Source organism: Prionailurus bengalensis, chromosome A3 (assembly GCF_016509475.1).
Source record: "Prionailurus bengalensis isolate Pbe53 chromosome A3, Fcat_Pben_1.1_paternal_pri, whole genome shotgun sequence".
Lineage (NCBI taxonomy): Eukaryota > Metazoa > Chordata > Mammalia > Carnivora > Felidae > Prionailurus > Prionailurus bengalensis.
The window spans coordinates 58,718,115-58,741,547 of NC_057354.1; the positions used below are offsets into that span (position 1 = coordinate 58,718,115).

The 23,433-nt window shown below is 41.1% G+C and overlaps 1 protein-coding gene across 1 annotated transcript in view; it reads left to right on the top strand.

The window, feature by feature from the left end:
- CREG2 (cellular repressor of E1A stimulated genes 2) overlaps positions 1-10,154 on the top strand; it is a 36,554-nt gene extending 26,400 nt beyond the window's left edge. Inside the window, exons 3-4 of the mRNA XM_043603132.1 lie at positions 1,709-1,822; positions 4,965-10,154. Of these exons, the coding sequence (XP_043459067.1) occupies positions 1,709-1,822; positions 4,965-5,112 (262 nt within the window). The 3' untranslated portion in view covers positions 5,113-10,154. The remainder of the gene's footprint in view (positions 1-1,708; positions 1,823-4,964) is intronic.
- The last annotated feature ends 13,279 nt before the right edge of the window (positions 10,155-23,433 follow it).

Here is a 23,433-nt window from a genome sequence, read left to right on the forward strand (position 1 = left end):
TGCCGTAGGATCCGTCAATTCCCTTTCTGACAGTTCCGCCTCTAAAAACCACGTCCACTCAAAAGCATGTGCGTACATGTTCATAGCAGCATTATTTGTAATGGGAACAACCCAAATGCCCATCAACTGATGAACTGGTAAACACAGTGTGGTCTGTCCATACAATAAAGTAATATTCAGCAATAAAAACAATGCAGTGCCAATACAGGTTAAAACATGGATGAACCTTGAAGTCACTATGCCAAATGAAAGAAGATAGTCACAAAAGCCCACATACGGTATGATTCCATCAGTGTGGGCAAAACAGGCAACTCTAGAGATGGAGTGTAGATCAGCGGTTGCTCAGGATGTGGTACAGGGTCAGGAATGAGGAATCATTGCTAATGGGCAAAGGGTGTAGTGGATAGGTGATGAAAATGTTCTAGAATTAGATAATGGTGATGGATGCCCAACTCTGAATATTCTGAAAACCCTCAACGGTGCACTTTAAAAGGGTGAATTATATATATACATATATCAATAAAGCTGTAAAAAATTAAATTTCAGGGGCGCCTGGGTGGTTCAGTTGGTTAAGCGACCGACTTCAGCTCAGGTCATGATCTCACGGCTTATGAATTCGAGCCCCACATTGGGCTCTGTGCTGACAGCTCAGAGCCTGGAGCCTGCTTCAGATTTTGTGTCTCCCTCTCTCTCTGCCCCTCCCACTCATGCTCTATTTCTCCTTCAAAAATAAATAAACATTAAAAATTTTTTTAAAAATTAAATTTCAGGTAAACAACTATTCTCACATGACTATGTGTCATGCAGTATTTTAGCTGGCAACCCTAGTTAGGAGAATTACTAATTAGGAGAATTATATTGTATCATATCATATCATATTATATTTATCTTAGAATTATATTCACCTGGAGAAAGAGTGATATCCAGAATACAAAGTACATCCTCACTGCCAGGTGACTCTTTCAATGAAAGCCAAGTCTTAGAAGAATTCTGTCACCATGGAAACACTTATTAGCAGGCAGTTACAAATACAGTCACGCTAACCTTCTCATTATTTCCAACATCCCTTACGCTGAAGGAGGACCCTCCACATTCTGATTGTGATGTCAGAAAACCTTCACCTCAGTCACTGCTGAATCCAGGCAGATGTATTGCCTTACTTCTGGAGCACAACTCCTATTGTCTTTGAGTGGTACCCCTAAGGTTGTGCAGAGTAGCAACAGGATTCCGGACAGTGGCTCCCAACCGGGGTCTTGCAGAATTGCACCCTTGACTAGATGCACCCCCCAGGGTGCAGGCTGATGTCTCACTTACCCAAACACACCTCTCACACAGCCAGTGCCAAAGTATGTTTTTACTGTTCATTTATTATTTATTTTGAGAAAGTGGGTGGGAGAGGCAGGAAGAGAGGGAGAGAGAGAATCCCAAGCAGGATCTTCACAGTCAGCACAGAGCCTGACGTGGGGATCGATCTTACGGAAGGTGAGATCATGACCTGAGCTGAAATCCAGAGTCAGACACTTAACCAACTGAGCCACCCAGGCACCCAGTGTGCCAAAGTATTTTAAAGTAATTATAGATAGTGTAAAAACTTCAATGATAGACCGAGCCATGTGACTGCTCTTTTTAATTTTTAATAAAATTCTTGGTATTTCAGGCTTATGTTCTATCATCATTTTAATAAGTGAAAAACATTCTTTGAATGCAGAAAAAATATCGTCGACCCGGAAGACCCCCGATGTGCCCGGTTGACGCTCACTGGCCAGATGACTGCAGTGTCTCCAGAAGAAGTAGAATTTGCCAAGCAAGCCATGTTTTCAAGGTTTGTATATGCTTTGAAGTTTGGTTTGTCCAGAAATACACCGTAATAAAAAGCGGAAGTCAGGACTGTGCCATGTGATGCCTCTGAGGCAGTGATAGTGAAGGTCTGAGCTGTGATATCAGCAACATGCTGCATGCAGGTGACAGCAGAGGCCAGGCAGAGCGTCTTCCTGTGGCCTCACCCTGCCTTTAGACAGCACCCCACACTGAGGGATTCCAGGTGTTCTTCCCTGCGCACTTGCAACCCTCTACAACGCCCTGCCTTGATATGGAAATAACCAGGGGCCCCTGGGTGGCTCAGTCAGTTAACATCCAACTCTTGGTTTTGGCTCAGGTCATGATTTCATGGTTCATGAGTTCGATCCCTGTGTCTGTCTCTGTGCTGACAGTGTGGAGCCTGCTTGGGATTCTCTCTCTCCCTGTCTCTCTCTGCCCCTCCCTGGCTTGCTGTCTCTCTCAAAAAATAAATAAACATTAAAAAATTTAAAAAAATGGAAGTAAATAATTGAGGCTTTGTAGAGAAGTCCAGAAAACGGACATTTTCGTACATCCAGAAGTGAAAGCACCCTTCTCAGTGTGGTCCTCTCACACCTACATCTGACCCACTGAGGATTCTTGCATAGACAGGCTTTCTGCCCCACCCTCCTGCCCTGACTTGCTTAACTGAATCAGATTCTCTGGATGTAAGACTCAATCTAAATTTTAAAAGCAGGTCCCAGGAAATTAGCATTTCTACTAAAGTTTAAAAATCACCGCTGTAGGGATCAAAATGTGCCAGAGGGCAGACCAGTTAGCAGGAGGAGGGAGGCCCAGAGCTCGTGAAAGGTAAGGAGGGTGCCTGCTTGGAGGGGTGGTCTCCCATGGGTCAGGAGGGTGTCTGTGCAGGGAGGGCAGCAGGGAGTGGAAGGGTGGAGCCAGGGCTAGGAGCAGTGTGTGTCTTCCCAGAGGCACAGGCAATGAAAACAGGCAGATTCACACTTCGTGTTAGTTAGTGGAAGAGTAAGACGAAAGCAAATTGTAAGCTGCAGGAGCTACCCACACCCCAAAGGAGGTGGAAAGATTTTACATACAGGGGAACCATCAAATAAGTAAACACGGTAAGGACAGAGGAAGCCTGGTTTCTCACACCACAGGAAGGGGTTTTTTACGCGTAAACGGAGAAAATGAGAGTGAACTCTGGAACTGGATTGCGATTGGATATATCAACATGAACGCGTGGTTTTCAGTACATAGATTGAGAAAAGAGCATAGGGGTGTGTGTGTGTGTGTGTGTGTGTGTGTGTGTGTGTGTGATTTATTTTTTAACTTCACTGTCCTCTTTTTTTAATGTTTATTTGTTTTCTAGAGAGGGGGAGGGGCAGGGAGCGAGGGGAACAGAGGATCTAAAGCTGGCCCTGTGCGGATAGCAGAGAGCCTGATGTGGGGCTTGAACTCATGAACCCCATGATCATGACCTGAGCTGGTCAGACGCTTTACTGACTGAGCCACCCAGACTCCCCGGCCCAGCTGTCCTCTTTCCTTCTAAACCCTCCTCTTTCATGTTATGATAGACAGTGAGACTAGGTCAAAACCCTAGGGAGACCATTGGGTTCATTAAATTCATTCCGAACTTTCTGTAGGCACAGTGTTGCTGAATTTTCCACCACCATGTTACAAGGGTGCCTTTACCTCCTGCTTCCACTAACTTTATCTTTACCTTCTTTTAAACCCCTGCTGTCAGTCTCCTCCAGGTCCCTCCCCCTGCCACTCACTGCCTGGATGCAAAACCAGTGCCCCCTGGGATTTGTTATAGTTGCAGGTGCCAAAATGTGTTCTGGCTGCAAGTACAAAACGCGTTTGCTTAAAATAACAATAACAACAACCTTTTATCATCTTGGCTGCACAAGTATTTGGAGTATTGGGGCATCACATCAGCTTATTTCCAACTTATTTCCAAATCGTTTAGGGGGGAAGAAATAGTTCATTGTACTGTACTTTTCAACTTCTCTGTGAGTTTACAGTTATTTCAAAATAATATTTTTTATAAAAGGTCATCAGCCTATTATTGCATCTGCATTGTTGCAAATGTTCTTCCCAGTCTGCACTTGGTCTTCGAATTTTTATAACATTTTTAGATATGAGTAAAATTTTTATTTTTATGAAGTTTATTTTTTTTCATGTTTATTGATGTGTTTTGAGAGAGAGAACACACACATGCCAGTGGGGGAGGGGCAGAGAGAGAGAGAGAATCCAAAGCAGGCTCCAGCGCGGGGCCAGACATGGGGCTTGATCTCACGACCATGAGATCATGACCTGAGCTGAAATCAGGAGTCGGACACTTAACCGGCTGAGCCACCCAGGTCCCCCAATTTTTATGAAGTTTAAAAGAAGTGGGCTGGGGCACCTGGGTGGCTCAGTCAGTTAAGTGTCTGACTTCAGCTCAGGTCATGATCTCACGGTTCGTAGGTTCAAGCCCCACGTCAGGCCTTTGTACTGACAGTGCCTGTGTTTAGGGTTACACGTGAGAGAGAAAGCAAGTCAGTAAGCAGAAGGTGGAATGTGATGTTCCCTGTCCACTCTGTCTGACTCTCAACTTGGTTCAACACTTGTAAGCCTGCTGCAGGAATGGAAATCTCCCCCTGAGCAGATTTGTTTCGGAGGCCCGCAATTCTTTTGACGTCTCACAGAGACAGAGATGCATAACGCCTTTCTTTATGTTTCCTGATAACAGCAACCGGCATTCACTGAGCACTTGCTCTGTGCAGGTGCTTTATGTGTGCAGAGTTGTTTGTTCCCCCCGCAGCCCCACAATCAGAGCACCGTCACTGTCGGCCCCCTGACGGTGAGGAGACCGGGGTTTGAGAGGGCAAACAGCCCATGAAGCACCACAGCTCATCAGCAGCCCGCCAGGGATCAGAACAAAGGAGCCTGGTGCAAGACTGGGCTGCCCCTCTGTGGAGATGGCAGTTTCCTGCCTTCCTAAGGCTGCCCCAGTCCCCATCCTTGGCTCCCTGGCATCCGCCTCTGGCTTCAGCCCAAATGAGGCCTGGAGTCTGAAGGGCTGGATGACCTGCCCAGTGATACGCCGACTCTGGAGCAGTGCCCTGGGAGGGACACCCCCTGCTAAGAGCAGCTGTGTCGTGACCTCTCCTTTATTTCTGCAGACACCCAGTTCTGAGGAAGTGGCCTCGTCAGTATGAATGGTTCTTTATGAAGATGAAGATAGAACATATCTGGCTTCAGAAATGGTATGGTGGAGTATCCGACATTTCAAGGGAGGAATACTTCAAGGCAGTTCCAAGAAAGGCCTGATGCAGTAAGAGGAAAGCGCTCGGTGTTTGCGTGAAATGAAAATCTTTTAAGTGCTGCTGCCAACGGCGACTGACCGCTGACTCTTCGTGGCCAGGGTTCGCAGCAGCCCTGTCATCCTCACAGCAGAACGAGAGAGGGTGGCCAGGGAACCCTGTGCCAGACTGGATATTAAAGTGGTCATTTGCAAACTCCCAATCCACACAGGTACTCACATATATAGCCTTTGTTCATATCGTATTCACACCCGTCTCACCGACTTGAGAAACATTGTTGGTTGTCAAAGTGACATGTTGAGACAGTTGCCGTTCCATTCCTTAGGACAAAAAAAAAAAAAAAAAAAAAAAAGAGGTATGTGCAATGTGATTGCACTGTATTGTGAGAGTGCTTTTGTTGCTTGCTGTGCCCAAAGCAGTCTTGATTCGAAACTCACTGCAACCATGAAGAAACTAAGTGCATCACACGGTCAGTCTTGAGTTTGGGGTGAGCATGCAGGACTGTTTGTCTCCGGATTATCCATCGCCATGTACTGAACTGCAGGTGCGCTATGAAGTCACATTTGCTAGAATGTATCGGTTACTTATGAAGCTTTGGTGGCGCTGTAACATGAAAATGGCATAAGAACACAGAGTCTTGTGTGCAGCCCATCTGTGTAGGCAGGCCATGGGAATACACTAATGAGGTGGGACAGCCTCAGCAACAAGCTCTCCAGACCCCCACTGCTAGTGCTTCTGACAGAGGGTTCCCTTCTCTCAGGCATGAGGTGTGGCATCCAAAATAAGAAGTGTCTCATTCTGTGGTATGTGGAGAGGAGAGGGGAGAGGCTGAAGAGGGGAAGGAAACAGGACAAAGTGTAAGAAGAGGAAGCAAAGAAGTCAGTAATTGAAGGCACACTCCCTGCCCAGCTTTAGACCAGGCCCTTGGCAAGATCATCTCATTTAAGCCTTATAACCAGTGAGATTCACATCATCATTGCTACTTACAGATGAGAAAACTGAGGCTCAGAGAGGCTAGGTCCATGCCCCAAGACCTGACTCCAGAACTCACTGCGCACAATGGATAGAGTGGTACTTAGATCATTTCCAATCTTGAGAAAAAGACAAGAGAGTTACTGAAATGCACAGGTACTCATTGAATCGGCAAAATCAGTAAAGTGATGACTAGTCTGCCTGTGATGATTTGTCACTGTTAAGTACCAAAACAAACAAAAATTCATCTCTGAAATTTGGTTGTTACTACAGATTTAAAATGTTTCTACAAATTATGTGCAGGAGCTCCTGGTTTTTCAAGAAACTACATTGTACCTGAGTACACATCTAAGGCCTCTAAGGACCTATGTGTATATATCCAAGACCTCTTATATTGAAGTCTATAAAGCATCAAGCAGTACCCCATTTTCTGTCTTTTCATAATGGCCATAAACCCTCTCTGGTGGGTTAGGTACATCGTATAACATAAAAACGCAACACTATATATAGGAAATATACATTTTTAAAATAAGTAAAAATGTTATTAATGATCATATTTTTGTTTAAAAAATTAAGACATGAACAGAGTTTGAGACGTCAAAATATTTTTAAGTGCCTTTTACTAAAAGCATAGTAAGATGCACAGAAGTCTTTATTTGTCAAAAGTCAATTCTCAGAAGAGTTCCTAACAATAGCAATTTCTAATATATAAGAATAAGGTAATTTTGATGGTATTTCATACTTCTGAGTTTAAAATTACTGCTATCACCAATTTAGAGGTAAGAGGGGACAACTGGAAGGACATACCACATACTCCATAAGTCAACCTCACACCTTAATTCTTTGAGCATCACTACCTCCTGGTTCTGTCTTATGAATAATATTCCTATGCTAAGTTTGCTTTTATAAGCAGTTTCCACTTAGCTCATTAAAGGCCTCTCTGTTGCTTCAAGGGACTTTGCAGTGTGGGTGCCATTTATAACCACTGGTGAATGTTATCAGTTATTTATCCAAATTATAGGAAATGAACCCTAGACAGGTTGGATGATAAGAAAAGTGTTGAAAAAAAAAAAGTGTTGAAAATGCACTTGTTTGAGAATGATGGGCCTCATTCAGGCCAGTGCATTTTAGCAAATCTCCAGACATTTACACTGATAAAAATGTTTAAGGCTGTACCAGAAGTTCTACACATGGCATTAAAGCAAGAAAAAGAAATTAAATGCATATGATTGGAAAGAAAGAAATAAAAATATCTCTGTTTACATATGACATGATAGAAAATTCCAAAGAATCTGTTAAAAAGAAAAGAAAAGAAAGAACTTGTGGGTTCAGCAAGATTTCAGGATATGAGATCAGCACACAAAATATAATCATATTTCTAAATATTAAAGATGAACAAAGTGGAAACAAAAATTAAAAGCATAATATCATTTATAATCACTCTGAAGAAAGTAAATACTTAGGTATAAATTTATCAAAACATGTATAAGATCTAAATGCTGAAAATTAAAAGATAGTAATGAAAGAAATCAAAGATCTAAATAAATGAAGAGATATACCATGTTCATGGATTGGGAGACACAAAATAGCAAGGATGTCAGTTCTCCCCATATTTATCTATAGATTTAATCCAATTTCTATCAAAATCTCAGCAAAGTTTGTAGACATATTCAAGTTTATTCTAAGAGTTCCAAGACATAGGCCTTGGAATAACTAAAACAATCTTGTAAAAGAAAAATAAGTAGGAGAAATCACTCTATTCAATATAAAAACTTATTATGTAGCTATAGTAATCAAGATAGTATGGTATTTATTGATGGAGGCACAGACACATACATCAATAGAACAGGATAGAAAATCTAGAAATAGATCCACACAAATATACTCAGTTGGGTATACTCCCTCTTCAATGGAGGGAGAATAGTCTTTTCAATAAATGTGTTAGAGCAATGGGATATCCACAGGCAAATCACCTCAACCTACCTGTCACACCTTGTATAAAAATTAACTCAAAATGGATCATAATTCTAAACATAAAATGTAAAACTATAAAATTTTTTTTAAAAGTAGAAAATCATAGGGACCTAGGGTTAAGCAAAGAGTATTTTCACACCAAAAAGCATAATCCATAAAGGAAAGTTGGATAAATTGCACTACATCAAAATTTTAAACTTTTGCTCTGAAAAAGACCATGTTAAGGGAATGAAAAGACAGGCTATATACAGACTGAGAGAAAAATATTTGCAAGTCATTTCCAACAAAGGACTGGTATCTAGAATATATGGAGAACTCACAAAAACTCAACAGTGTTTTTAAAAAGTCCAATTAAAAAATGGAGAACATATACAGACTTTTCACTGAAGAGGATGTACAAATGGCAAATAAGCTCATGAAAAGATACTCAATATCACTAATCATTAGGGAACTGCAAATTAAAACCGCAGTGAGATACCACTAAGCACCCATCAAATTTGCTAAAAATGTAACAACACCAAATAATAGTAAGGATGCAAAGAAACTGGATCAGTCTTATATAGCTGAGGGGAATGAAAATGGAACAGCCACTCTGAAAAACCATTTGGCAGTTTCTTATAAAACTAAACATGCAGCTGCCACACCACTCAGCAATTGCACTGTTGGGCATTTGTCCCAGAGAGGTGAAAACGTATGTTCACACAAAAACTTGTACATGAATATACATAGCAGCTTTATTCATAATATTCAAAAACTGTAAACAACCAGATGTCCTTTAACGGGTGGCTGGTGAAACATATGATACATCCGTGCCATGGAATACTACTCAGCAATAAAAATAATTTCTCATACGAGCAACAGCTTGGATGAATCTCCAGAGTATTATGCTGAGTGAAAAAGTCAATCCCACAAGGTTACATACTGTAGAATTCCATGTATACAACATTTTGAAATGCAAAATTCTAGAAATAGAGAACAGATTAGAGTTTGCTAGGGAGGAGGGTGGAGAAGGAGAGAGGTGGGTAACACACAGGATCCTTGGGATGGAACATTTTATATCTTGACTATACCAGTATGAAAATCCTAGTTGTGATATGGTATAGTTTTGCAAGATATTACCATTGGGAGAAGCTGGGTAAAAGGCAGACAGGATCTCTTTGTATTATTTCTTACAACTGCATGTGAATCTACAATTTCTGCAATTATCTCAGAGTAAAAAGTCTAATACAAATAAAATTAATGGCTTAGCTTACTTAATAAGGCATTTATGCTACATCTTGTTAGTCCCCAATGAAATGAAGAACTGAGCCATGTGCCAAAATCTAACAGAACAGACAACATTAGTTTACTTTTGTCAACCATCAACCTATGCATTTGTGAAAGTGATAGATTTAAGTTTTCTAAATGTATTCAATTTAACACTGAATACAAATTAATAAGAATTCAACAAATCTCTGTATTGGTTTTACATGGGACACTTAGAAGGGGACAATATCTTCAAGTTTCTGACATAAGCATGTTGAGTAAGCTATAGGTGCATATAGGAATCCAAGTCTCCACATACTGATTCTCCACTGATATTTATAACAAAGAACTATATTTCCATGAATCTTCCTGAAATATTCTTAAATATTCTGGGAAAGTATTCTTCTTCTGTTTCTGTGAATAGCTATATCCTGATCCCCACGTTTATTTACAGTGATTGTACAAATCTATGATGGTGACACAGAGAGTATAATTCTGATGTTACTTGCTTCAGTATACCTTGTATATGTTGACTCATTATAAAAGAGTTATTCTTTGGTTGAAATGTATTTCTACAATTTTTCCAGAAAATCTGTATTTCATTTTCAATAATTTAGCCATCAAATTCTGTTCTGAAAATAAAACTTCTCTGGAATAATTTATTGATGCATATTTGATTGCTATAACAGCAATTATAAAACTTGAATTAGAACAAAGCTATGGTTTGTCTATGTTATGTGATGCATGTGGAGTGTGAAATCTATTTTCAACACTAGATATGTCTATTTAACCAAAGACTATTTCATTCTTGACATGATTCTCGTGCTCAATTAAATAAAATTATGATATTTATGTACAGTCCTTTCATATAATATTGCAAATTGACATTACTGGATTTCTAAGAAAATAGATGCTATTAGAATAAATCAGCAGTTAAATTTCCTATAGAAAGGAAAGAATCTGCAGGGGAGCTTTGTTGATGTGATTTTTTTAAGGCTCTAAGTACAATGCACTTAATTGGCAGACTTGAAAATGCTGATGTAGCCACACTTTGGTGTTGCCACTCTTAGAAGTATTTGCCATTTTTAGCATACTTGTTGTTCCCAGACTTCAGGGCTATGAAAAAGCTCCCTTTCACAGCTGAGAAAACATGCCTAAGGAGTCCCACATGGAGTGTGCCAAAAAATGACAAGCTCACAAGAATGATCAATCCTGCAGCTTCCATAGACCACCCACCACTATTCTGGCTTCCCGGAGATATTCTTGTTCTCCATTTAGTAACCAGTTGGCCAATTTACACACGATTGAAGGTTCTCCAGGACATAGGTCTTTCAGTGGTGGAGTCCAGAAAGTCTGGGCAAACTGAGATGGATTGGTCACCCATCTGCTTTGGACCTCAGGCCCCCATACCCTGAGCAAGTCTCCTGCAGTGACCCGCCTCTGAAACCGTGCATTCAGACCTTCAACCACACCCTCTCTCCTTTAGCCTCCTGTCCTGCCAGAACCCTGAGGTTCTTTATTCTCAGCGTCTGACTCCCTTACTCAAGAAGGTGACCACAACATGTAGGATTGCATGGAGAACAAGGCCCTGCCCTCAGCAAGTTTATGTTTTGTAAACAATAAGTAAACAAGCAAGTTTTTAAACCAGGTAATCTGGTAATGTCTGTAGATTCTCTCCAGCACTTCGGCCAGTATCCCCAATATCCCCACTGTTTTCTGTTGGAACCACATGTCAAAACCCTGCCCTGGATAAATTCACTGTCCGTCTCTGCAGCCAAGTGTTAACAGGGAAAACCACAAGCACACAATTGGTCACACCTTAGATCCAGGGTCCACATCCTCACCTGGGCCCTCCACGCTGCCCAAATCCCCCTCGGGTGTTTCCCATTCTCTTAAACAGCTGTCAGACATCTCCACAGTCCAGCCCTGGGAGCCCACACCCTTGTTCCCCTCCCAGAGAACTCTGAACCCTTGCGATGAGCACTCCCTCGCCTCCTTTCAAAATGTCCTATTCCCCTTCCCTTCTCCTCGCCCAACAGCCTCCCCTGCTGCAAGGTTTCCCAGCACTGCTGCGGGATGCAGTCCTGAGCAAGGACAGGCGTTAGCGGGGTAGAAGCCAGCACCACGGAACAGAGCGAGATGAGGGGGGAGCTTCCGGTGTTCTTTAAACGTGGCTGGTATGCGGCGTCATGGGAAGTAAACCAGGGAAAGAAGGAAGTGAAGTCAGGAGAGGCTGATGCAGGGAGAAGCTGGACTAGCTGTAAGGGGACCCAGTGAAGCAAAGAATAGCTGTGTTAACCTTAAAAATAAAACTGTCAGTTATTTTACTATCAAAAATGGGTTTATTCAGAAATAGAGAATGGCAACTCGGAACAAGCAAGCCATGGCAAAATCATAGGCAAACCCACAACACAACACAAAGGACAGGACCGGTCTTTCTTAGAGGAGTGGGAGAAATGGGGGGGGTGGGGGTGGAGGGGGTTTGTTTTAAACGAAATAGTCACAGGTGTAAACTGGGAGTCCAAAGTGCCGTGGCTTTCATTGGCTGAGTTGTGACAGTCTCTCATTGGCTGGGCTGTTGGAGAGGTGAGGAGAGAACCCTTCCTCCCTCCTCGACCCTGAAGTCCCTGAAGCCGTAGCTAACTCAAGTATCTACGTGCAAGGTAAGTGTTCCTGTTGGGTCTGCAGTTGACAACCAGTGGTAGGGCGTTAGAGCTCCCCCTGCTGGCCTCCTCACGCCATTTTAAATGAGGTTTCCTTTTACCAATTTTCACAGCTGCGGAGCCAACTGTACTTAAGCCAACCCGAGGGAAGGCCGAGTCACTATAAATAGGGAGATGTGTGAGCTAGTGCTCTCTAGAGCTGAGCTGTCAGTGATGACCAAGGCCAGGCTGTGGCTGTGGGAGAGGCAGCTGGGATGACCAGAAGATGGTGGGTAGGGTGAGACAGATGCCTTGGACAGTGAATGAACAGTAGGCAGATGGGGCGGTGCCAGCAGAGGGGAGGGAAAGAGGGCCACCTGAGCCCACTGGGGAGTGCCCACCGTCTTATTGTCAACGCTTGCCGAGACTAACTTCAAGTGGTGAGCTTTAAAGGAGCGGGGCTGTTTTGTCTTCTTTTAGTAGAGGAGTAATGATGGGTAAAGCACTCCTAAGATAGCCTTTGAAACCATTGTTTTTCAGCTTTGTGAATTCGGGAAACGAGTGAATTTCTTGAATCTCAGTTTCTTCATATGCAACGTAGGGAAATTATAAAGTGCCTGGCTCATCATAAGGGTTAAAGAGATGGTGGCATCATGTCTTGTGATTTTCACATTATATATTAGTCATTTGTTTATGTGTCAGACTCCTCCTGTGACCTACTTGAGGGGGCTGATTTCACACCGTACCCTGTTTATGGCTCACGGTAAGTGCTCAACAAATGTTTTGGCAAGAATGGATGAATCATCTGTGGGCTTTGGGCCAGAGCCCCTCCCCAGGTCACATGGGTATCTTTCACTGACACATTTGCTTTATTCCTTCTCCTGCTGTGACTCACCTCCCTAGCCTTCTTGCCCCTCACTGAAGTCTTGCATCCTCCTGACCACTTCCAGATAAACTGCTGACCCTATCTGAGCTTCCCACGCTACTTCTGGCTTCCAAACCTGGATTTTCACTACACCCTGGCAAGGAATCGCTCCGCCACCTGGTGGCTATATCTGGGAACTTCAACTTTCTCAGAACCTGGAATCCTGGGAGAAAATCCCAAATTCAGAATGCAGGATCTAGGCCAGAGAAAACTGTGGCCCTGAGCCACCTATAATGACTGTGGTGTACATACATTCACACCAAACTCTCCCCTTTGAAAACATACACACAAATGTAAATGTTTTCCCCGCACATGATGACAGGTCACAATACTTTGTGACATTTTGATAGTGATTTTTTACTAAATATTTAATTATTTCAATTATTTTAAATTATTTCTAAAATAATTACTTAATTACAGAAATTCCTGGACTTTAACTCTTGCTACAAGCTAGGCATTTTACATACTTAAAAAAAAAATCTCATTTAGTGTTTGTATCTGTCCTGCAAGGAAGAAAATGCTTCAGTGTTCCACGCGGAAACCTGTACCTCAGCAAGCTCTTCAGATGTGCACACTCCTGGGAACCTATGAGTACTAAAGCCAGGACTGACTCCAACCTCCTCTCCCTCTTCTCAGTGCTGTACAGTTTTTCTGGAAGGACCCAGCCATCTCTATATAGTTTTCCTTCCATTCTCCACCAGGGTGAGTGGCTGTCCACGCTGCTTCCAGCAGATGCAAGGACCATGAATCAGTGGAGCATTTCCTGAGTGCCAGGCCTGCTACGAGCCAAGCCATCGGTAAGGCGTACCCTGTTTAGTCATTGCAGCAACCCTGGGAGGTGCGCCCTCGTCTGGTGGCCAAGTGAGAAACCGTGCCCAGAGTCAGGCAGCCAGCAATTGCCGGCCCCTCACGTCCATGCCCCGAACCACCACCAGTATCAAATTGTGATCAGTATCAAATTTTTATTTTGATTCGATAATACAAGAACAGCAATGCAAATGTGCCTACAGCCAGGCAGTAGGACCTTTTGCCATGATACCCACCTCCCTCCCAGCCCTTCCAATGTCTTTGTAGCTAAGTCCCTGCTTTAATCCCTGTTTACTGGAATTATCTAGAGTGTTTGTTTGTCTGCTTGGACACTGATTAACACCTTCTAACAAGAAAGAAATGTGCATGGCATTGATCTCTTAGGTTCTCCTGAAATAAAAAACATTTGTTGTCATGATTCACATTTCCCAAGTCATACAATATTTTAATTACTTTAAAGATTGTGCTCTAGATCTCTCCTACATGAATGCCACTTTTTTAATAGATAATTTTGAAAGAATTACGTAGCTGACCTGAGAGTGTTTCGGAACTGTGAAACAGTATGACTGTTTGGGGTTTGTTTGTTTTTAAACATGGTAATTATTTTGTTATTGTGTTCATCTGTGGTGTACTACGTTTGGCAAAGTAGCTGGTCATTTTTTTAAAATGTTTGTGTATTTTAAAAGAGAGAGCGTGAGTGGGGTAGGGGCAGAGTGGACAGAGAGAATCCCAAACAGGCTCTGTGCTGTTAGTGCAGAACCCTATGTGGGGCTCAGACCCACAAACTGTGAGACCATGACCTGAGCCAAAATCGAGAGTGGGATGCTTAACTGACTGAGCCACCCAGGTGCCCCAGCTTTTGAAATGAATATTGAAACAATCCTCTCTCCAGACACTATATTAAGAAAGGAAAAACTGCCCTGCCCTGAATCTGGCTGGCACAACAGTCACAAAGCCAGTGGCAAAAGTTAACTGGAAACAAACAGTATGACTCCCAAGGTCATGCTACAGCTGTCAAATGTCATAACAAACCCCTTTTGAATGACTTATGCTTTCTTGATGAGAAACCTTATTCTAAAATCAGCAGCTGTCAGAAATTTTGCTCTTTAAAGTCAGATCAGTGAGAATGAAAAATCCCACTTTTGCCCAGATCTATGTCTTTAACGTAGAGAAACACCTTCCATTTTAACTCAAATTCAGTCTCTAGAAAAGCACTTTCTAGACAAGACATTATATAGCTATTTTAATTTGCTAATTTCCAAGAAACAAAGCCCTGAGTCTGATTTGCAGTTTAGACCCAAAACCGACCCCTTACACAGCCCTGTTTGCCCTGAGGCTATCCAAACATTGCCTCATTTAAGTTGTACCTAGATTCCCTTCCCCCATATTACATAAAAACCTTATCTCTTTGTTTGGTGAAATGCCCCAGGGCTCTGCTGGTAGCAGTCTCTATTTCCTTGAGCCAATAAACCTGACTTTGTCAGACTTGAGGTTTGTGGGGATAGCTGTTGGCTGAGCAAGTGAACCAGCTAGGACTGCATCCACAGACCCTAATGCTCCTGCCTCACAATAAGGAGCCCCCCCCAACCCACCCCCCATCCCCTCCACCCCACTCCCACTTCCAAACCATCAGGAAAGCTGAATTATCACTCAAGAGTTGTTTGAAGGGCATAAAACAGATCAAAAGGGTAGAATGGACTAGAAGGGGTTATTCATCTATGTTGAGAGACAGGCAAACAAGATCATCTTTATTCCCCAACAGAGAATGCAGCCAAGTTATTCTTATAATCCAGATTTAGTGGCTCTCTCCCTAGAAGATGGTGATGAGTAAATGCTTAATATCACTGAGGAGGCTGTATTCCAAGGCATCGTTCTGTAAGCCATGAGACATTCTGTCTCTGACAATTTATTAAGTGTTGATTTTTTTAATCTTATTTTAAGTTTATTAAATTTGAGCTAGAGTGTGTGCAAGTTGGGGAGGGGCAGAGAGAGAGAAAGGGAGAAAGAATCCGAAGCAGGCTCCTCACCATCAGCACGGAGCCCAGTGTGTGTGGCGGGGGGGGGGGGGGGGGGGGGGGGGTGCTGGATACCACAAACTGTGAGATCATGATCTGAGCCAAAGTTGGACACTTAATCAACTGAGCCACCCAGGCACCCGATTAAGTATTGATTGAATTATAGCCACCCAGTAAGTTTTGAGATGCCCTACCATGACAACCAATAATTTCCATATCATCTGCTTAGTTGATTTAGATTGTATCACAATGTTTTGGTTATCTATTGCGGTGTAACAAATTACCCCCAAACTCAGCAGTTGAACACAACACATATTTATCATGTCACATAGTTTCTGAGGTCAGGAATTCTCATTATGCACTTTGCTAGAATTCTTAGGGAATTTAAATCCAGCTGGTACTATTCCTATTTGAATGAAGATACCATGTATTTAAATTAAGTTAGGGGCACCTGGGTGGCTCAGTCGGTTAAGCGTCCGACTTTGGCTCAGGTCATGATCTCACTGTTCGTGGGTTCGAGCCCTACATTGGGCTCTGTGCTGACAGCTGGGAGCCTGGAGCCTGCTTCGGATTCTGTGTCTCCCTCTCTCTCTGCCCCTCCCCTGTTCATGCTCTGTCTGTCTGTCTGTCTCTCTCTCTCTCAAAAAAAAAAAAAAGAAAAGAAACACTTAAAAATAAATAAATAAAGTTAATATGAATGCAACCTGTGAAAGCCTTTGTTGTTGTGTGTGTATACTCATACACACAGTCAGCATACTCACTTTCCTCAGATCTGGAATACAAATACTGTTTGAGTTAGGATGTATTACCCATGGATGTTGTACAGCTCAAAAGTTGAGCAAGTTAGGGCACCTGGCTGGCTCAGTCAGTGGAGCAGGCAAACTTTGATCTCAGGATTGTGAGTTCAAGTCCTACAGTGGGTGTGGAGATTACTTAAAAATAAAATCTTTAAAAAAGAAAGCAAAAAAACTAGAGCACCTTTATGACAACATCAAAATATTTTAGAAAAACTTAAGACGTATTCTTTTCGTAGCTGAGTTAGTATGCCCGTTCATATTTATGGACGCAACTGTTATGTTTGGTCTCTGTCATATTTTATAATATATATTTTATTTACTGTACTTCTTTTCCTAAAGATTGCACATTCTTTATTCTTATTTATTAAAATATTTTTGGTATTTAGGAAAGTTCATGTTTTTCTCCTTGTGGTTACCTCTGAACTTACACCTTTTGTTTTCTGCAGTATCTAATTGGCTGTTAATTCCAGTGTGTTGCTCATCTCTAGAGTTTCCATTTGTGTCCTTTTTATATCTTTCTTATCTCTACTTACCACAGTCAGTCTTTTCCATCTTGAACATAATAAGCAGAGTTATATTAACTGTGTGCTTTGTCTACAGATTTAATCATCTTGTCATTTCTGGGCCTGATTCTGTTGATCTGCTCTTCTCCTCACCAGCCTCTTTTTTACTGAATATTGTACCTTGTTTGAGGTGCTAGATGTTTTTGTATTCCTATAAATATCATTGAATGTTGTTCTGAGATGAAGTTATTTAGAAACAGTTTGATCCTTTCAATTTTGTTTTTTAGGTTGGTTAGGTAGGATCAGAGCAACCTTTAGTCTGTGACTAATGTGACTCCATTACTGAAGCAATAAGTTTCTGAGTACTCACTGTCCATGAGTTGGGAAGCTTCCCACTCCAGCCCATGAGCACAGGAACAATTCTTAGCCCTGTGTGAGCTTCCAGGATTGTTCCCTTTAATCTAAAAGGCTGATTCTTTCCACAGCCTTGAGTAGTTTCCTCATACACATGCACTGATCAATACTTAGCTGAAGACTAGAAATAGACCCTTGGCAGATCTCTGGCACTCTGTGTGTCTCTGTGTGTGTGTGTGTGTGTGTGTGTGTGTGCGCGCACGCGCATGCAGCTCTCTCCTGTCTGGCACTTTCCTCTGCACACTCCAGCCATCTTGGCCTCCCAGGACTCCTGATCCCATTTCCTCAATTCAGGAAACCACGGGGCTCTAGCAGGACTCACTCACAACACGGAGATTCTCTCCAGACAACAAGGTGGGCACTCACACGTCTCACATTGAATGATTCCTCAGGAATCACTTTTCTCCATAATCTGATGTGCCAGATCTAAAAACCATGACTTCACATATTTTGTCTTTGTCTTAGTCATTTCAAGTGGGAGACTAAATCCAATCCCTGTTACTCCATCATGCTAGAAGCAGAAGTCCCTTGTGATTTTTTAATGCCTTTGCTCCCCTCTTTTCTATTTTTTTTTATTTCATAACTGGATGTTTGTACCTCTTAATGCCGGTCACCTATCTTCCCACCCATCTCCTCTCTGGTGACCACCAGTTTGTTCTCTGTATTTAAGAGTCTTTTACTGTTTGTTTGCTTGTTTTGTTTTATTTTTTAGATTGGTATTTTTCTTTCTCTGACTGACTTATTTCATTTAGCATAATGCCATCCAGGTTCATCCATGTTGTTGCAAATGGCAAGATCTCACTCTTTTTATGGGCGAGTAATATTCTGTGTGTGTGTATGACATATATATATCGCATACCACATCTTTTTTATCCATTTATCTATTGATGGATACTTGGTTGCTTCCATAATCTGGCTATTGTAAATAATGCCACAGTAGACATAGGGATGCATGTACCTTTTTGAATTAGTGTTTTCATTTTCTTTGGGTAAATACCCAATAGTGGAATAACTGGATTGTGTGGTATTTCTATTTTTAATGTTAAGGTACCTCCCTACTGTTTTCCACAGTGGCTGCTACACCAGTTTGCATTCCCTCCAAAAGCACATAGGGTTCCTTTTCCTCCACATCCTCAGCAACACCTGTTATTTGTCTTTTTGATATTAGCCATTCCGACAGGTATAGGGTGATATCTTATTACGTTTTTGATCTGCATGTGCCTGATGATAAATGATGTCGAACATCTTTTCATGTGTCTCTTGGCCATCTGTATGTCTTCTTTGGAAAAAATGTCAGTTCAACCCCTCTGCCCATTTTTAATTGGATTGTTTGGTTTTTTGTTTGTTTGGTTTGGTTTGAGTTGTATAAATTCTTGATATATTTTGGATATTAACCTCTTATCGGTTACATCATTTACAAATATTTTCTCCCATTCAGTAGGTTGTCTTTATGTTTTGTCGATAGTTTCCTTTGCTGTGCCAAAGCTTTTTATTTTGGTGAAGTCCCAATACTTTATTGTTGCTTTTGTTACCATTGCCTGAAGAGACATATCCATAAATATGTTGCGAAAGCCAATGTCCAAGATATTACTCCCTGTGTTTTCTTTTAGGAGTTTTATGGTTTCAGGCCTCACATGTAGGCATCTCCTTTATTTTCTTATTTAATTTTTATGATCTGGTTCATTTTTAAATTGGTATCCTTTAAAGCCCACCTATTGTCTCCAATAACCAATAAGCTTATTAAGTTTTCCACTTTCCTACTCCCTTCTCCCATATTTTAGTTTTCTTCTTTCAATTTTATCATAATATATAACATCTGTACTTTGGTCTTCTACATTTGTCCCCACTTCTAAAAAATTTTTCAGTTTGTTTATTTAGAGAGAGAGAGGGAGAGAGCAGGGGAGGGGCAGAGATACAGAAGGAGAGAAAATCCCAAGCAGGCTCTATACCATCAGCATGGAGCCTGACATGGGGCTCGAACTCACGAACCATGAGATCATGATCTGAGCCAAAACCAAGAGTTGGGCACTTAACCAACAGACCCCCCAGGTGCCCCTGTCCCCAATTTTGTTTTAATCTTAGAGGTATATTTATATATTTCAAAATACTCACCATCAGTCTGTTTGCTGAAATTTTCCAAGTGATCATTTGGTTATATAATACTCGTCCTGTAGTAAATCCTCAAAGAAGTTGATAGATGCAGATTTCCCTATGTTACTATATGTCTAAAATTACTTTTCTTTAGCCTTGATATTTGAAGGACAACTTGGCTCAGTATAAAACCCTTGGATCATGCTTTATTTCCTTGTTTTCTTTTCTTTTTTTTTTTTTCTTTTCTTTTCTTTTTTTTTTTGATGGTGTGTGTCGTTGCTTTCTTGGTATGTAGACTAAAAAGTTTGATGCCAGACTAATTTTTTTGCTGCCAGACTAATTCTCTTTCTTTTGTAATTTATTTGATAAATTTGCCTGCAGGCCTTTAGGATTTTTTTCTTTGAAATCTAATAGTTTTTTGTTTGTTTACTTGTTTATTTATTTATTTTGAGAGAGACAGAGACAGTGCAAGTAGGGGAGGGGCAGAGAGAGAGAGAGAGAGAGAAGGCTCCCAAGCAGGCTCCACACTCTCAGTGCAGAGCCCAATGCAGGACTTGAACCTATGAAACTGTAAGATCATGACCTGAGCTGAAACCAAGAGTCTGATGCTTAACCGACTCAGCCACCCAGGTGTCCCAAAATCTAATAGTTTTAATAGGCAGTGTCTCAGAATTGGTATCTCTGGGGTAATTTCCCCAGTACCCAGTAAGACCTTTTACTGGATAGGTCTTTTCTCATTTCTTCCTGCCATTCTGGCCAGTCATCAAATTAATACTAAAATCCTACAACTAACCAGATAGTTATATTCTTGGTTCAGAAAAGATCAACACTTTGAATTAAAATATCAATTTGAATGCTATGCACTAAAATATATGTTTTTTTAATGTTTATTTTTTTTTGAGAGAGAGAGTGTGTAAGCATGAGCAGGGGAAAGGTAGAAGGGAGGGGGGGGAGAGAATCCCAAATAGGCTCTGTGCTCTCAGTGCAGAGCCCAACACAGGGCTCCAACCTGCAATCCGTGAGATCATAACCTGAGCCTAAATCAGGACACTTAACCAACTGAGCCATCCAGGCATTCTTAAAACATAAATTCTAACTAGCAACCTAAATATTGTGTGGAGAAACAGACTGTACAACAAATATCATAAAAGTGAAAAAAAATTTTGTTCACTTTCCAGTATGCTTTATAAAAGTTATGGAAAACTGGTTTCTTTATGACAACAAAATCAAACTGAAGTTAGTTCAACTTATCTAACATCATTTGAGATGTTGCTGGACACTATGTTAATGTTTTTCAGTTGTTAATTATGACGTAATGCAACATGTAAGCAAATATAACAGGCATTCATTTAGGTAACAGCCACCTAGATTTAAAGGATGTTGACATTTTGCTTCATATTTCTCTGTTTTCTAAATTTTTTTATGTTTATTTATTTAGTTTTTGAGAGAGAAGGAGAGAGAGAGCAAGCCAGGGAGGGGCAGAGAGACAGGGAGAGAGAGAGAATCCTAAGCAGACTCCACACTGTCAGTGCAGAGCCTGATGAAGGGTTCAAACTCACAAACTGTGAGATCATGACCTGAGCCGAAATCAAGAGTCAGACACTTAACTGACTGAGCACCCCAGGTGCCCTAGATTTCTTAAAGAAATAAAGTCATACCCCCAATCCTTCTTTCTTCCTTTCCCTGTAGTCACCTCTATCCAGCAGATGGCAAGTTTATCATCCCATGCTTATTTTCACACTTACACAGACTATGTGTTCCTCCCCACAATATATAGTATTGTTTTATGCGCTTTAAAAATTAATATACTTGGAATATTGTTGTCAGTGTCCTTCTGCAACATTATATATTTATGATTTATCCTTATTGGTGGTAGGTAGACTAATGGCCCTCCTATGGTTTCCACATCTTAATCCCCAGAATCTGTGAATGGATTGGCAAAAGGAACTTTGTCTTTGTGATTGAGTTAAATATCTCAAGATAGGAGATTATTCTGGAATATCTGGGTGGGCCTGACATAATCACAAGAGTCTTTCTAAGTGAAAGAAGGAAGCAAGAGAGTCTGAGTCTGAGTAATGCAATGTGAGAAAGACTTAACTAGCTACTTCTGGCTTGGGAAATGGAAGGGGCCATGAGCCAAGAAATGCATGCAAGAAGCTTCTAGAAGCTGGAAAAGGCAAAGAAAATGTATTCTCCCCTAAAGCCTCCTCAAAGGAATATAGCTGTGCTGACACCATGATTTAAATTCATTGAGAACCATTTTAGACTTCTGACCGCCAAAACTTTAGGACAATAAATTTGTGTTGTTTTGTATTTTTTTAAGTTTATTTTTTTATTTGGAGAGAGAGAGAGAGAGAGAGCCAACCACGTGTGTGTGTGCACATGAGAGCTGGGGAAGGACAGAGAGAGAAGGAAAGAGAGAATCCCAAGCAGACCCAGTGTTGTCAGTGCAGAGCCTAACATGGGATCCGATCCCACGAACCATAAGATCATGACCTGCACTGAAATCAAGAGTCTTACGCTTAATCTACTGAGCCACCAAGGCACCCACAATTTGTTTTAAGGCACTATGTGATAATTTGTTACAACAGCCATAGGAAACTAATGTAGTACATATTCATGACAAATTAGTTCCTATTAAAAAAATGAGTAAAATGTAAAGGATAAGACCCAGTTAATAAAAACGAAAACTCAGTTCACAAAAATTAATTGGATCTTGATCCGTTCTATTAAATGAGGTGAACTTATCTTAGTTTAAAAAAAAATAATGCTAATTGATTTTTATTTGTTATGCCAGAATAATATCCCAGTTATAAAAATGGGGAGAAATGGGAGAGTCTGATGTAGTCCCTACACACATACAACAAAAAAAGGTTTTCTTTTTTTTCTTTTCTTTTTAGTTTTTATTTTTTAAAATTTATATCTAAGTTAGTTAGCATATAGTGAAACAATGATTTCAGGAGTAGACTCCTAAATGCCCCTTACCCATTTAGCCCATCCCCCCTCCCACAACTCCTCCAGCAACCCTCAGTTTGTTCTCCATATTTATGAGTCTCTTCTGTTTTGTCCCCCTCCCTGTTTTTATATTATTTTTGTTTCCCTTCCCTTACGTTTATCTGTTTGTCTCTTAAAGTCCTCATATGAGTGAAGTCATATGATTTTTGTCTTTCTCCGACTAATTTCACTTAGCATAATACCTTCCAGTTCCATCCACGTAGTTGCAAATGGCAAGATTTCATTCTTTTTGATTGCCGAGTAATACTCCATTGTATATATATATACACCACCTCTTCTTTATCCATTCATCCATCAATGGACATTTGGGCTCTTTCCAAACTTTGGCTATTTTTGATAGTGCTGCTATAAACATGGGGGTGCATGTGTCCCTTCAAAACAGCAAACCTGTATCCCGTGGATAAATGCCTAGTAGTGCAATTGCTGGGTTGTAGGGTAGTTCTATTTTTAGTTTTCTGAGGAACCTCCATACTGTTTTCCAGAGTGGCTGCACAAGCTTGCATTGCCACCAACAATGCAAAAGAGATCCTTTTTCTCCACATCCTCGCCAACATCTGTTGTTGCCTGAGTTGTTAATGTTAGCCATTCTGACAGGTGTGAGGTGATATCTCATTGTGGTTTTTACTTGTATTTCCCTGATGATGAGTGATGTGGAGCATTTTTTCATGTGTCAGTTGACCATCTGGATGTCTTCCTTGAAGAAGTGTCTATTCATGTCTTTTGCCCATTTCTTCACTGGATTATTTGTTTTTTGAGTGTTGAGTTTGATAAGTTCTTTATAGACTTTGGATACTAACCCTTTATCTGATATATGGTTTGCAAATATCTTCTCCCGCTCTACCAGTTGCCTTTTAAGTTTTGCTGATTGTTTCCTTTGCTGTGCAGAAGCTTTTTATTTTGATGAGGTCCCAATAGTTCATTTTTCCTT